Source organism: Triturus cristatus, chromosome 6 (genome assembly GCF_964204655.1).
Source record: "Triturus cristatus chromosome 6, aTriCri1.1, whole genome shotgun sequence".
NCBI lineage: Eukaryota > Metazoa > Chordata > Amphibia > Caudata > Salamandridae > Triturus > Triturus cristatus.
The window spans coordinates 1,692,914,756-1,692,931,897 of NC_140589.1; the positions used below are offsets into that span (position 1 = coordinate 1,692,914,756).

A 17,142-nucleotide genomic window follows, 5' to 3' on the forward strand; every position below is an offset into this window, starting at 1 on the left:
TCTCCTATGGTGCTGTACTAATTTAGGATATAGGCTCCATGTTCTCTTGGACCAGCTTTGGAGGCAGGAGACTTCACTGGTGCAGTGGTGAGAGGTCAGCCTGCAAACTGGCCACTCCCCTCCCAGTCAGTCTTGTGACATCTTTCCATACTAATGGTGCTGATAGAGTCAAATGTAAGAGAATGATCATGTTAGAATTTCAAAAGTGTGTCCTCCATGATGCTGCAGACCAGGCCTAAGGCTCCCAGTGAATCATTTCCATGTGTGCCTCCCTGAAAGAGTAACACAGCACAACTGCAGAGTACTATCCCTTTCTTCACTGGGGAAGAACCTTGCTCCTGGGCTTCTCCCCTCACCCTCAAACCTTGGGCTTGACTTAGGGAGGGTAGAAGTCATTATCATCAGCGGTGTAAAACCATTTATAGCTAGTTAGAGCAAATCTACCTCATGCTCTGATAGCAAGCAGTTATTGGCCCTAGCAGTGATGCCAGAATGATGTTTCTTAGCACTTACCCTAAATGATTGGAACCGAACCGCCAACAACTCTGCAGTCAGAAGTTCATTATCCATGTAATAGACATACCATACAATATGCTCTTCCCCTTACGCAAGGAAGAGGGTTGCCAGTAGATATTTCTGTAGACAGAAAACCAAGGGTAATTCAGAATCTTAAAGAAAGGAACATATTTGTAAAAAAAAAAATGAGATTGCTAATTTGATTCAGCTACTGGGTCCTGCAAAAGTTTATGCATTTTGATTTGCTCATCCATCTTCATCTCATAAAGTTTGCCCATGCCAGATTCATACACTTCAGTTCCTCCTCAAGTGTCACTCAAGCCTAAGTAGGACCAGGGCGGACTGGCCTTAGCGGGCACCGGGCAATCCCCCGGTGCGCCGCACGGGTGGGGGACGGTTTTGGGCCCCTGGGGGCCGTTTTTGTTACAGGGCCGGTTTTGCAGCATAGCTGCAAAATCGTCCCTGTAACAAAATCGGTCGTAAACCGGCCCTGGCAAAGAGCTCGCGGCACCCCCAAGCCCCGGCCGATCACTTTGCCAGGGCCGGTTTTGGTTCCCAGTCCGGCCCTGAGTAGGACGACTCATTGCAATGCCACTTTACCTGTGTATGGACCATGCACTCATTATATACCGCTGGACCGTTTTTCGAATACAGTACAGAGCAAGAGTGGGCTTTGGATCAGCCCACTTCTGCCATTTTATGGCTTGAATGCGCTCACCATTAAGGCTGTGGCATTTCGTGATCCATTACATTGTCCTAGTTGTACTTTCATTAGGTTATGGTGATAAGATGTATTTCTTGAAGCAAGACAAAGCGAGAAGCATACACATGTATAGGAGTCAAAAAATTAAAAATTCTCATGCGGAAAAGTTCCCTAAAGAAAATAAAGAAGCAGAGTTACATCAATGTTACAACGAAGGAAATAGACATCACAAAATGTTAGGCTTTTTCCAAAAATGTTTCTTTTATTTCATTTCTTTTATTAAAACTTGGGACAAGGACACAGCCAACATGTTTCATCCATAAACATAGGGACTTCTTCTGGGCAAAAAAAATCAGAAAACTGTTGTAGAGCCCAAGTGATGAACTTACGGTTGACTGGACACTTCCCTGTGTTTCTCAAAAACGTATCCCAAACAATGTCTATTTCCAACCCAGGTATAAAACCCAAAATTAAATCTTTGTTTTGTAAGTAGAAAGAACTTCAAGTTCCAATCAGATCTCAAATTTCAAATCAAGTCTTGAATCCTGGCATGATTCTCATGTGAGGACTAGCATTTTGATTGCTGGTGGTGTGTGCTGTGAGAAAACACGAGTCCTCATATGAGAATCATGCCGGGACTCAAGACTTGATTCAAAATTTGAGACCTGATTGGAAACTTGATGTTCTTTCTACTCATAAAAAGAAAATTTAATTTTGGGTTTTATACCTGAGTTGGAAATAGAAATTGTTTAGAATACGTTTGTGAGAAAAACACAGGGAAGTGTCTAGCCACCCCAAAGTTCATCACTCAGGCTCTACCACAGTTTTCTGAATTTTCTGCCCTGAAGAAGTCTCTATGTTTAGGGACGAAACGCATTGGCTTTGTCCTTGTCCCAGCTTTTAATGAAAGAAAAGAAATAAAAGATACATTTTCGGAAAAAAGCCTAAAGCTTTGTGATGTTTATTTTGTTTAATTTAACATTGCTGTAACTCTGTTTCTTTACTTTCTTTTGGGTACCATTCCCACATGAGATTTCATTTTTTGATACATATATGTGTGCTTCTCGCTTTGTCTTGCATCTTGTAAATTTTGGGGTCTCTTGGATGATTGGCCTAAAGAGTGAGCACCCATTGCTTGTGGGAACTATACAGTGTGCGGTAATACTATTTCACAATCATTCTAGTAGCTTTTGTCTCAAGTATTTGTTGATGCATTGGCTGACATGACAACATTTTTATCACCGATTTAGGAGGTCCCAGGTGCTGTATCCTGTTGTAAAGTCACACTAATCTCCCTTGCTTCTGCATTTATTTTAATTTGCTGTCATAGTGACCTGTTGTTGGACTTACCATGTAAGCATAAAGGCTTTCTTAAAAATGCTGGCCCTCTGACAAAACCTACATACAGTGCTACATTTGACTATGCATGCTTTTTAAGTTCACTTCCTACAAGGCAAACTTCATCTTCTGACTTAAGGCTCTTCTTTTAGGGTAGAGTTAACCTCTACGAATGCAGTCTGTAGCCCACTGCATTCATTTCTAGGACAGCTGAGGATAACACACACAAAGTAGCCCAACTATTACCCACCACTGACCCTAACAAAAAGCCAGGCATGTTTGCTTTGCCAGTGCTTGTTATCTTAGGCGGCGTGTTCCGCGGTGAGTGGCTGAGGCGCAGTGAAGGCCGGGTAATGTTTGATTTCAGACCTATACATAGAAACAGGAGAGTCTTGGGGGGCGGTGGGGGCGCGGGACACGGCGTACGTTCTTGTCACTTTATCTGCTAATCTCAGCGCGCAGCTACTAAAACATCTGAGTTTATCCTTTTAAGTCCACTCTGTCTGCAGTGCAAGTCCCCGGCTTGTGCCGCTGCTGTCAGGTCCGTGTCTCCTTGATCAATATTGACTTAACAAACAGCGGGGATAGGGCAGTTTGTTTAGAGGGCTCACGCGCACACAAGGGTGAATGAATGCTCGGTAAAGTACTTGAACTGCCGGTCTCCTTTCCAAGGAGATCTTTTTTTACCTGGGCTTTCTGTGCATTGGGGGAAAAAATCAGCAAAGCTTTGCAAAATACAGCGTTATTGTCAATACATCTTGCATAGTCCGCAAACTGCATAGGAAAAAGAGGACTTTTTTCCCGAGATGCTGCAATGCACATTGAAAGATGCATTGTGTGTTTTTTTTATTGGCGTCCTTATTCAAGGAGGGTTTATATATCGCTGGCAGCTTTTTCTTATCACATCCTGCAATTGCAGAGGCAATATTTCACAGCCATAAACTGGCAGGTGCGTTGTAAAATCGCCAGAGTTTTTAAAAGCCATGCACTTTTCTTTGGGATAACATTTTAGAGGGAAATAATTTAATTTATCTAATAAGATGAACCGGGCGCCTAGTTAGCTTTAAGGCACCTGGGCGTTGTTCGAGTGTCTTATGATTCTTTTTTTATTATTATTTTGTGAATCAGAGTTGTAAAGAGCCATCTGAAATATTCATGGCGAATTGTCTGAGAAGCAGTTTCTCTGTTATTTACTGCAATGTATAACAGCCACAGAGGATTAGTTCGACAATACCCGTAACAAAAGCACAACAGCTGATGCATGTGATGTTAGGAGGTGACAAAACAGTTAAAGTATGCTGCTGGCTACAGGCAAGCAGTCAGCAGATGCAGACAAAAGGGTTTGTGACAAGAATAACTCTCTCTCCAAGGCGAGCAGTCAAGAGTGTCCAAAATACCAATACCCTTTTCTCCTTGACATTGTCTTCTTCTTATAGTCGGCATTGTGTTGCCCTTTTATAGTAGCAAACACAAACAAAAGACCTCAGACGCTCTGCGAGGAAACAATTTGCCACATTAGCACCACTCGAGGATATAGTCGCAAATCTTGGCCTTAGCAATGAAGAAAACCTGACAGTTCTCACAGAGCGCCCTTGGTGTGCAAAAAACAGATAACATGTCGGCCATTTTAGGCACGATGTCCAAGCGAAGGCCTGGTGCTTACAAAAGGTGCCGCTATCAGTATCTCTGGAGGCTGTAATAAGGATGCCGAAGTGTTGGTGACAAGCCGCTGATGAAACAATGTATGTTTTTGAGAAAGATAGAAATCTACATGCGCGGGGTCCAGAAAAGAGGAAAGTCTGCAGTTCCCTTAACCTTTGCGATTCCCCATATATTTGCCGTGACATTCGTTCATCTGCCAAGAGCACTTGGCAAGGCTGGGCCAGCGAGTGCGGTTCCAGTGACCGCTAACCTTGGTATGTCCTGACACCTATGATGAGGATCTGCAGGACACAGAAGGCAGGCAGGCTGCTATGTCAGGCTTTTATTATGTACTGCAGAGGCTGGGGACAGTCGGTTTAATAAAACAAATCATCCTTGAAGGTAAAGCAACTGGGAAGAGGAGGAGGAGGAGACGAGTCATTTCTGCGGCACAGGCAACGCAGCCTGGCCAAAGACAATGCAGCATCCCGTTGACAGAGAGTGGACACATTTCACAAGGTGTTTCCCTGTTTACATAGATAAGTGTTTTTTATTTTGCTCTAATGCCTCTTTGGACATAGCATGATAGGACATTCCAAGGTAAAATGAAACCCTCATGACCACAGATAAAGATGACCCCTGCCTCCTGATTTAGCTGTTTCTGTCAGCTGCCTTCGACACAGTCAACCATCCGACCCTCATTAGCACCCTGGAGTCTCAAATGGGATTAAATAGCAATATTCTTCACTGTTTCTCCTCCTCCGACATGCCTTTGTTCACCTGGGCACCTCCAGTTCCCAAAAGAACTTAGTGTTCTACTTACAGATGACAGCAACAAGATCTATTTATTTATTTGTGAGTTTATATAGCAATGGCTATACTCAAAGGTATCAGAGTGCGTTACATGTTTAGAGAATACGTTTTCACAAGTACATGACAAGGGTCAGGTGGAAATAACAGACAATCATATAGAAAAATATAAGACAACAGAACATTAAAGTAAACACAGTAAGAATACAGTAATATTTATCAATCAAGCAATTGGGTACTGGCGAAAGGGATAGGCTTTGCATCAGCGTAGTCAAAATGCCAGTGGACTTCCCCTGCAGGAATTGACCAAGAGGGTTATGACTTTGGGCGACGTAAGTCATCACATGTTCTAGCTGAAGTAGTTGTTGATTAATAGAGATTTGAGGTCCTGTTTGAAGCAAGAAAAGGAGGGGTTGCAGCGCAGGTCCTAAGGGAGAGAGTTCCAAATCTTGGGGGCATTTCTAGAGAAGGAGAGTGCCTCTGATGCTTTGTTTTAAGTCTAGGAGGTGTGAGAAGAAGCAAGTTTAGCTTTTCAGAGCCCGGCCATTTCCTTCTAGCAATAGTTTCAATTCAAGATATTTGGTTCTTTTTTAGTATGTAGGGATTTGTGGCTGATACATGTTGTCTTGTAGATGCACCTTCCTTCAGTGGGAAGCCAGGTGAGTCTTTTGAAAGCTGGGTAGATGTGTTCAAACCGCTTGGTTCCTGTGACGAGCCTGACAGCCGCATTGAGAAAAGTACTTAGGGGCTGAAGGTGGATTTTGGGAATTCCTGTCAGGGTGGCATTGCCGTAGTCCAGTTTTGAGAGGAATAGGGATGGTACTACCATCTTAAGATCTTCAGGTGGAAAAAACTATTTGATTTTCTTAGGGTGTTTTAGTGTGTAGAGTGCACTTTTGGCTGTATTTTTGATGTGTTCTTTCATTGACAGGTTTGTGTCTATGGTGATGCCCAGGGATTTAGCTGACAAACCTCATTTGCAGGAATAAACAACACAGTCTACAGATTTCATTTATGCCGGTAGAGGCTCATCCATGCAGTCAGAACACCAACCATGTGCTTGTATGATACACGTCCAGCAATATAAGAGTAGAACCAGTCATTTCGTCAACACCCAGAGCAAGCGCTAATTGTATTACTGTGCATGACGTCCATAGGAAGCCTCTATCCTTTGCTCCAGATTAAGAATCTGGTAAGTCACTGCTATGATGTACCCTCATTTGATAACAAAACTAGTTACCCACTGTTGCTATGTCACAAAGGCCTCTCAGCCTAGGTTGACAGGGCTCTCTTAGAGCCTGTCTATGCAATGCTGATTGTCTGCTTTGACTGAACACAGCAAGCACAGCTGCAGGAGAGGGAAGGAAGGCAGGGAATGTGGTAGATGTTGGTTAAGGATTGCAAGTAAGGTATTTATTTTTTATTTTTTTACATTTGGGTTATGAAGGAGAGGCCATGATATGTATGCCCACCTCCAATTACTTCTCCGCCACTTCAAAGCAGTTGAAAACAGAGGATTTTGGAAGCCATACACAACATAACAAATTATAGATGGTTAAAAGTGAATCATGCAGATGCTTTTCACCATTATTGACAACTCGAGATTCAGTCTTATTGTTTATTTGATGTCAGTCAGAGCCCAGAGGAGAAACACATCCCAATAATTGACTGTTACCCATCTATAATGCAATATAGAATCAAATCAATCTTTATTCGGCCAAAGCCATAAAAGAAACACACATAAAAGTAATACAAGCTGAAATTACATCCATATAAAATCATCGCAACAAACGCAGAAAATCATTTTAGACAACATATGCAGCATGCCAGCATCATGAACATAAACATTCAGAGCAATATGCAATATATGCATCTGATTGAGTACCACCATCATGAATCCCCAATTCTAAATTTCGTTATTCACTGCTATGACATAGCAACAGTGGGTGCTAAGTCATAAAGGAATTACAGGCTACTCTGACAGAGCTCTTTGAGAGCCTGTTAGAGCAGAACTGGCTCTCTGCTCTGACGGACAGCAGAGAGCACAGCTTTGGGCCGGGGAGGGTAGGGAAGGCACAGAGGAGCGTGAAGGTGTACCTGGTGGGATTTTTAAAAAACATTTAGGGCACGAAGGACAGAATGTGTTATGTATGGCTCCCCAATTATTTATTTGCCCCTACATAGCAGTTGAAAGCAGGGGCTGATTATTTTGAGGGCCACATATGATTTAAAGTTATAGATGGATAAAAAGTGAATAATTAGGAGGTTTTTCACGAATGGAAATATCTAATACTATACTATAATACTATAAAGTGCCCGTCTCTTGCTCTTAGGATGGCAGTAGAAAATGTCATCGACATATGTCATGCAGCCACGCTGTCCCAAATGTCACAAGTCCTATTATTTATCACTTACAATATAAAAGATTTCCATCCATAGCCTGGTGGGAAAGGAAAGAACTGAAAAGCTTAATATTGGTTGCAAAGATAACAAAAACATATCTTTGCTCCAAATGAGTCTGGTACCTATGTTGCAGGGTCTGACTACCAGCTTGGGTAAATAGTAGGTCAGGTTAAAAATGGTATCTACTCGCAAGGATCCTCCGTCCTCTCAAAAGGAATCCTCAAATGCACAACAAAGAAAGGTTGAAAATTCAATGTTTCCCTCTGAAATGTTCTTCAGTTCTTCCTTGTCAGGCATGGGAAGCAAATCCATTCCTGCATTTTGTTTCATTTTAACACTAGTAGTTCTGCATTTATAACGCAAAAAATGCTATACTTGCGGCCCTGGGTCCCTGTCGATGCTCTCATTGGGCTTCATGCTCCCCGATACACATTACCCTGGGCTTTCTTACTTCACATTTCTATGTACTTTCGTGGTGCACACTACCATATGCTCCACTGTATAAGTGGTGATGATGCCTAATGCAGCACAGAGCCCTGTGTAGTAAGTGTAATGGATGGCATGCACATGGTTGCTGCACGTGGCTCTGTATAAGTCCTGATGCTTGGTGCACAGGGTTCTGAATAAGTGCTGATGCCTGATATAACACCGGGCTCAGTATAAGTGCTGATGCCTGATATAACACCGGGCTCTGTATAAGTGCTGATGCCTGATGGTACACAGGGCATATAAGCGCTGATGCCTAATGCTGCACATGGTTGTGAATAAGTATAGGTGTCTGATACTGCGCAGTGTTGTGTATAATTGTGGATGCCTGATGCTCCTAAGAGTTCTCTGTAAGTGCTGGTTCTATACACGCAAGTTCCTCTGTGTCTTTTGACCAATGCGCATGTGTCCCAATATATCCATTGGTTTATGTGCATGGCAGGCATTGCTTTCTGTCTACTGGTTTTTGTGTGTAACTGTTTGTTGGTCTTTGCACATGGGTGCCTCCGTGTCTTTTCTCTGTGCATGATTGCTTATATAGCTTTTGCTTGGTATAGCAGTAGTTGTGTTGGAGTGTGTTCAAGAATGTAAGCTTAAAGTGTCCCTGTTTGTTATGTGCCTCTGACTGTTTGCGTTATAGGAAGTCAAAACCTGCCTTTATCAGTGCTTGTTTTTAGTAGTATCTTCCCTTCTTAGAGTCTGCACCCTAAATCTAATCTGGCGTCCCCTTACCAAAGTGCATGGCTAGGTCTTTGTGAAGTAGTGCCATCTAAAGTGGCATGAACTCTTATCCCTAATTCATGTGTGCTACAAAGCCTGTGACAGTAAAGCAAAGCGCTGATGCAGTTTCCGCCAACTGGATAAATGCTACTTCTCACGAGCTGATGAAATACTGTGCTTCTATGAGCCCCATTCTGACAGCTAACTAGTCACATCGATGAGCGTTTGAAGCCATTTGTTCGGAGGTAGTGCCAAATGTGTTGACTCGTATCACCAGGCAGTGTATAGAAGACAGAGGCACGTCGAGAGGTTTAGCAAACTTTACACCATTGCCTGCTGAAAATATTAACGTGTCATGACTATCTTTTATATCTCGACGACACTATAAACAACGTTGAAGCTAATCTTTTACTAATTCATGCACCGCAGCTTCAGAACTCTGGGCCTGAGGAGTAAGTTTGTTACTGTATGGCTAGTCTCAAACTCTGAGGGTACATTTCCTATGAAAGTGTAACTTACACGTCGCCACCAATCAGAAGGGCCAGGGGGCGGTACACTTTTGAGTAATTTACACTTTTGAGTAACTTTACTACTTTTTAGCTATTCACAAAATCCGAGTGTAAAAGTACTCCAACAGTGTAATTTACAATCAGATTTTGTGAATAGCCAAAAATGTAATAAACTTACTCACAAGTGTAAATTCCTCAAAAGTGTAAGCTACCTTTGTGAACCAGGCCTTCAGTGTGGTGACACTGAGGCAGGCTGGCAGCCATGTTTTTCTCCCTTATTTAATGAGCGCCCCCTGAGCCTCTGTCTTCAAGTTACTGCTGCAGGCACGGAAGGAAAGGTATATCAGTAACACCTCTCTTCACATTTATCCAGAGAATGGAATTTGACAGCCTCTTTGCCTTGGCTCCATTAAAAGCCATAATTATAAAGTCATATCAATGAACCTTTCCACATAGCACTCCACACACTGGGACAGGGAGGAGACTGTGACTTTAAAGAGTGACACTTCAGTGGGATGGTTTCTCACATACTAGGCGACTGTCCCGATGATTATTGTTAAGAATGGAACATACATTTATTTTTTGTAAATTCAAAGAGGAGGCTCTCATGAAGTACTTGCAAAGTTGTGTCAGAATATAATCTGAGTTGTGACCTTTATGCCTGCGACTGCGCCCAGTCCTCAGATTAACCATGTTTCTTGTGAAATCTAGCCTGCTGGTAATCCTTGCTCCTGTGCCATTTACATTGTCTGCTTCCACCAGAGTGTACCGAGCAGGCCTAGAGATTGCTGCAGCAGACTGACAGACCTTGCAAACACACCAGGCACATACTTTGAAACTGTGGCGCTCTGGCCCTATAAATAACTGCTCTCCAGAAGAGAATGGAGGCGGCCATTTTTAGAAGGCGCAGGTGTCATGTACGCTAAGCCCCTTCTTGCCAGCAAGAATGAGCTTTGTTCTCCTTTGAAGAAGCGGAGGCCTGAAACTGTAAACTTCATTAATGCCATTGTCTCCTTGTGTCGGCAGGTCCCGGAGAGATTCCTGGAAGTGGCGCAGATCACGTTACGAGAGTTTTTCAATGCCATTATTGCCGGCAAAGATGTTGATCCCTCCTGGAAGAAGGCCATCTACAAGGTCATTTGTAAGCTGGACAGTGAAGTCCCTGAGATTTTCAAATCCCCAAACTGCCTGCAAGAGCTGCTCCACGAGTAGCGAGCCCGCGGCGCCAACTGGGCGTAGCAGCACCCCAACACGGATGCCCAAATTATGTGTCTCCTTAGTAATTTCATATATGTGTATATAATTGCTATATTTACATACATATGTCTATGTATTTGAATATGTAATTCCTTATGGATTCTATTTATTTATTTTATTGTGTCAGGTTGAAGGGGCTAATTATGTCGCTTATGCTCTCTGCTCTTTACCCAAGACCCTTAACATTTTGGACTCTGGATAAGGTAATTTTCAGGGACACGATATTGATTTTAGCAAGTCAGGGCATTAAGTGTAAAAAAAGGTGTGTTCATCAAACATTGCTCGTTGCAGAGTAGCCTTTTCATCACGCAAGATAAGTCATAGCACAAAACTGCAGGTCGTAAAAGGCACAGTGTGCTGATACTGCCAAATGTCTGAACATAGTACTTTCAGAAACCTGGATCTCTTTGACAAATATCCCAGATCCTGTTCCAAGTACTGAACGTGCAACATAAACATTTTAAGCACTCACGAAGACACTAAAACATTTATTCCTGAACTTGACACTTTTCCTTATTGGAATTCGTTTTGTCCATGATTATTGGTGAAAGAATAGCATATAACTGATACTTTACAGTCTGAGACTAAACACTGTTCCACGCAGATGTTTCACAAATATTGTGGATTAAATATACAATTAAATAGATCAGCTAAGCACGTACAGGAGGGAATTTAATGTTAAAAAGTCTTTCAACCAGGGCTCACACACTTTTTGCCCATTGAAACCTTTGACAGGTTGCCATTTCTTTCTATCCTGTTTCTAAAGCAAACTCTGTGTGTCAGGAAATGTCCTCCCAGGTAGAGTTCACCGAGTATAGAAGAGAGCTTGCAGCATTATAGGAATAGGTTGGTGTGAGAGTTACCATCCCATAGGATCCAGTGAATGGTAAAGTATGCAGCACTACTGCATCCTGCAGCTTCCAGGGACCGAAGATGGATGTTGCCCAGCAGCCTGTGTACATCAGGGGATGCAGCATGGAAGCACGGACTGTTACTGGGTGGATGGAGCAGGTTTTATTGTAGTTGTTGAGGACTATGATGTCAGAATGCAAGAGCCCTGAGACAAGCCATAAGAACTTTAGCAGCAGAGAAGTGATGAGGATTTTTGTGATTTGTGGGTTGATGTATTGCTAGAGATTACACGTGGGCACTCACCTGACTACTTAGTGCCTTCGTGTGTACTTGGTAGTCTTCAACAAGGAAGTTCTGTCAATATAATGCATCTAGTTCATCTGGAAGCAACATACAGCATGTATCAGCTTTATATCAAAGAAGAGGTATGCAGGTATGCAGGGTTAAATGGATAGATATATATGGAAAAGTCAGAAATTAACTACCTTGAAAGTACTATGCCACTCCATGGTTGGTGATGTATATTTCACCATGGAATCCCGATGAGCATGTTATCAAGGCAGGCTGAGTGTTGGTTAATGCCATCAGTAATGCATGGGAAGGAAGCTATGCCGCCATTAATTGAAGGGGAGGGAATGAACAGTGCCACACTTTATTTGACTTTAAAAGTGATAGACCTGGTTATTCATTTGAGGTTCAATGTAGTGCTTGGGCAGGGTGTTACTGGTATTTCATCTTCAATAACTAAGGAAACATGCAACACAAAATCATGGTCTAAATTGAAACTTGTTTGTCTCAGATGTAAGTATGCAGAAATACTACAAGAAGCAACAATAAAGAAACATTCCTCTAAAAATGATAAAACTCCATCATGTCTTTTCTACTTGGCAAGAGAGGAGCACCAAATGACACTTTTACTAAGTGGCAAATCCGAATATGTAATCAGAGTGCTAAGCATATCTCCTCTCAAACAAAACTCATTCTGGTTAAAATATGTTTCCCTTCATGTATGAATCTGTAGGATACAACTAACGCTGTTGATGACTAATCTGCAATACAAGAAAGAACTGCCATTTTCGTGGGCTCACTTCAGTATATCTTCATTTGTCATATACATAAAATGCAAACATTCCTCAATTACATAATTAATTAATCTTCAGACTTGTAATTCCAATCATCCTTCAATATGGATAGGTTTATCTTTTATGTATTCAACTGTTTTTATCACTATTCAACGCTTAGTATTGACTTGGCTGTAAATAGATTGTACTCATTTCAGTACTTCTAACTACAAATGTATAATGTCTTTTCTTCATGAAAGTAACCATTGTGTGATGAGTGTGCAAGTAAAGTGAGGTAGATGTCTTAATAACAGATTAAATAACAGAGTCACTGTTGAGACCGAAGACACATACCCAGAGACTGCCCTCCTCCTTTCCAACATTGTTGAATCTTTCTAGACCATAGGGAACAACTTGATTGAGTTTCCTACTCTGCCCATTTTACAAATTATTTTTTTAACACCTTATCTCACTTTCCCTCTGCACTACATTTTAAAAATACATATTTTGCCCATCTTTGTTCAGAAGTACATGTGTAATATTTTAAGAAATAAAATATGTTGACGAATGAGTCACTGCAACACGCAGAATTTTGGTCAGCAGCATTATGTTCATCCTGTATGACAGTGCTCCTTTTGTAAAGGAACTGTGTTCATTTTGGAGAGTAAACATGTATCCACACGACTACCTAGATGGCCAGATTAATAACCACGTCACTTACTTGCTTACTTTTGCCTACTACCCATGTTGGGGTATTGGCCACAATTAGGACTCTCCAGCTATCTCTCTCTTTTGATAACTGCTTCAGTTACACTTCATTTACAAATACTTCTGATGGACAAAAATGTGTCCAAGAAATTGCCAGCATGAAGGTTTATAAGCCTGCTGATGTAAGATTAAATAGCACAGTCCTATGATCCTATGTCATTAGTCTTAAGCACTGGCAGAAACTAAGGAGTGGGAACAAAACAAACAAAAACATGTTTTGAAATGTCACCAGGTCGGGTACATTTAGTAGTTAATATTGACATTCTCTAGTTAATGAGAGATACCAGAAAGATACATAGAAAGAAAGGGTGCATCTAGTTTCTTTACCCATATTTGTGTGTTTCTTTGTGGATACACATATGCATACTTATATTTAGATAACAACAGTGGAAAACGTAATAGTGAATTTACCCACAGTTCTAGTTAATGTTAATCAAATATATGTACATCTTTTCAAATATGTTTTATTAATATGGCTAGAATTAGGCTGGTATTACATCAGACGCTGGAGAAATCAGCATCTCCACCTTATACACAAAATCAGAATTAATTTGTAGACTGAAAGAATATCGATTTATATGCCTTGGTAAGTGATAAAGACCAACACTTGCTTCATATATTTGAGCATTTTAATGACTAAAATGCACATACCGGTCTACAAGATATTACACTTAAAACACCCAATACTTTATCATAACTGAAATATAGTAATTTTCAAAACTAAGATTTTCATCATATGGGAACTATTGCACCTGCTCAATCTGGCAACAAAACTGTAATAATTGAGTATTAAAATAAAATAATGCATTATAGCCATATTGCCTTTGTGCCTCCCAATATATTTCTGAATATAAGATTGCATTTACTAAATCGGAAGAGGAAATATCTTTCTTTTTAGTAATGTTACAGCTACAATTTTCATTAAGCTGTTGCTACTTGGTGGGCAGATGATTATCTTTTCACAGCAAAAAGAAAAGTTTACATGGGAAATGAAGGTGAAATCCATGAGGAAATGCCACACTGCCATCCTCTAGTAACTCAGATTTATTTTTGCACATGTACCTGATGTTGTAGTCTGTGCCTAGACCCTAAATGCACCAGCGGAAGGATCAACTGCCTTCAAATTACCAGTATTTCCCACAAGTACAAAAGTCCTTGTGCCTTCTGTGGCTTACCATTTCATGTTTTGAACATTATATTCATTTTCTACTGTTGCAATAAGCACTAGAGTTTGATTTATGGCTGTTTAACATAATGTTGATAGCTATGCATATTTTGTGTCTTTCTAAAAACCAAGCATGAGAATACTGTACGTTTTGAAGAAAAGAGTTTCTAGAACCATTTGATAAAGCAAATTATTTTTTCCTCAATTGTTTAAGCAGCATTCAAGTTTTGAAAACTCTTGTAGAAGCCAATTTTTTGTAACAACTGTGGTGAAGATATTGTGATCTCTTAGCCTAAAAGGAGTGTAGTATAGAAGCAATAGTTCATACAATGTGACATACATTTATTATGTACATATACATACATAATATTTGGATATGTAAATACAAGTCTGAAGTGCAAATGCTACACTTTCCTATCTAGATTCAAATCCTATTTTAGACATGTTTTGTGAGCAGAATGTTCTATTTGCAATTAAAAGCATAATTATTTCTGTATCTATGGTTGTGTAATGCAAATGTTTCACAGTCATGGTAAAGATGTGGAAGATGTTAGGGTGTTGTATCTATTTGAAAAAGTGTTCACCTATGTATTCCTGAGGTTTGCTTTGTGCCTATGAGTATTATTTAATTAAAGTGTATTAAGTTTGCTGATTTTTTTTGTGTTACTGTACCGGGTAAATATTTGAAATTGAGGGGAACTTTTATAAAGCAATGTAAATAATATGCGTTGATGTAATTGAATAAGGAGGAAGATTTTAAAAAAACAAAAAAAGTACAAAACTTTCAATTTATAAAAAAAATACTCTACTCAGTGTATATTGGTATTGAAAGGCAACTTTCACATTTTTTAAGAAATAACAGTTTTTCATCAAAGGTAAAGTGATATAATTTCTGTAAAAGGTCAGACTTTATTATGTGTATATGCAGTACTATACAGTGAAATGTTTTATTATGGTTACAAGTAAATATTAAGTTGGGAAAATGGTGGAGCATTTTGAATTTAAAATAGGATTCTCACCAGCAACATTGCAAAATTTGTAATGTAGATCATGGTTTCAAAACTGCGAACAGTAAAAGTTGTACACGAATAGTAAATGCAAAAATAATTTGCCTTGTGTATGATATACAGTGAAATAGTAGTTAGTATTACAAATGAAACATGTTGCCCTTTTTGTTACAAGTATGTATTTGTAAATTCTATTATGCATTGTTTTCAAAAGGCTCCCCTTAAAGAATTCAACTGTCTTCTGAGTAAGCAGTTACTGTATTGCACTTACATGTTTTGTTTAAGAAAATGCAATTTTTATTTTCTGTTAGTTGTAAATCATATGTTGAAATTCAAGCTGGAATGTTCATTTCTGATGCTAGGATAAAAACTGCTAGTTAACCTTTGCAACTTCTGAAAAACGTATGTATATTAGATTACATAGAAGAGACCCAATTATCAAAGTACCGTTTCTAATTTCAACATCAAAGCCAGAATCTGTTTATTGAAACTAAATGTACATGTTTGCACATGAAGCACTTCTAAATTTTGTTAATCTAACTTAAATCTTTACAATAAATTAACCTGAACTTGTAGTTTGAATACATCATTTCCAGTTTGAACACTGAAGAGGAAGAGTCAAAGGTTAGGATTTACCTCAGTATTATCTTAGCTATCATTCATGTAAATAAATACAAACCATGAAAAACTGCCTTTATATTGTTTAGCAATATGTTGTAAATAGCATATTATGCTCTTTTGTAAGAAAAAACCCTTTAATTTGAAAATAGTATAATAAATGAATTGATAAAGTAAATTTTGATTTCTTTTGTAGCTAGAGGCAATTTCAACTGTGGATATTTTGTTGTTGTCAAGTTCTAAGGACTTTGCATAATTTATTGGTTTAATTTATCATAATTTATTTGAAAAGGTGTACAACACTGTATTACCGAAGATGTACTGTAATATTAATTGATCATATGACTAAACAACAAGATTCCTTGTCTCTTTAAGGGAAATGGTGCAGTAGATAATTGCTTTTAAATCCTTTATAAATTTTCAGCTCGGCAGCTACAAAATTAAAACATTTGTTTTGGAAGGAGGGAATTTTATTTTTGTGTGTTTTATGCTTTTGTATACTCTCCAGACTTTAACCTGTTTGCTTTGTACCACTTAAAGAATTCAGTAGTTCAATTGCCTTGTGTGCCTTCCATCTTCTCTAAACTGAATGTATGTGCAGTATATATGCAAGCTTGTGCAAAATAAAATATAAATTGCAAGCTCATTGCCGTTGTTTGGAGTTATTTCTAATTGTACAGTTGAGAATATGTGATGCACTGATTTAGGAAAATCACCTAGTTTCCTATAAGGACAGTAGAAATTAACATACTTATGATTTTCTTGACATAGCTTTGGCCTTCAGTCAATTAATCCATCTGTATGAATGATATTAACATTTCAATTGCTAATGCAAGCAACTTTATAAAAACATTGTACTTTTCATTATTTTATAAATAGCATTAATGCGCAAGTTACTACATCACAAATAGAACATATTGATTTTCTGTATTGCTGTTTACATACATTGTTTTAGAATCTCTAGCCAAAGGAGCAAAAGGAACAAGTAACCAAATTTGAATTTGCTTTCTTGAGAATCCGTAAGATTTGTTTGTTTTAATTTCATCTGTTTTGGCTGAATCCTTTTGCTTACGTAATAAAGCATTACAATATATTTTTATTAAAAACAGCAAACAACAGGATAAACTCTATGTTGAAAAACTAGCAAAAATGGTGAATCATTATGATTCATGTGAAAAAGAGTGAGGGATAAAAAGTCGAGAAAACTATAAAAGCGGAGCTTTTTTTCTAAGTTACTGCGAAGAACAAATCTATCCAGTTACCTTGCTTACATCGGGGCCTGCGATCT

The 17,142-nt window shown here is 39.3% G+C and overlaps 1 protein-coding gene across 14 annotated transcripts in view; it reads left to right on the top strand.

Annotated features, from left to right (window-relative positions):
* Positions 1-16,500, top strand: part of PROX1 (prospero homeobox 1) — a 105,807-nt gene extending 89,307 nt beyond the window's left edge. For all 14 annotated transcript variants that reach the window (XM_085612899.1, XM_085612912.1, XM_085612900.1 and 11 more), the window contains one exon: positions 10,153-16,500. In XM_085612899.1, the coding sequence (XP_085469025.1) occupies positions 10,153-10,338 (186 nt within the window). In that variant the 3' untranslated portion in view covers positions 10,339-16,500. The remainder of the gene's footprint in view (positions 1-10,152) is intronic.
* Positions 16,501-17,142: the final 642 nt, after the last annotated feature.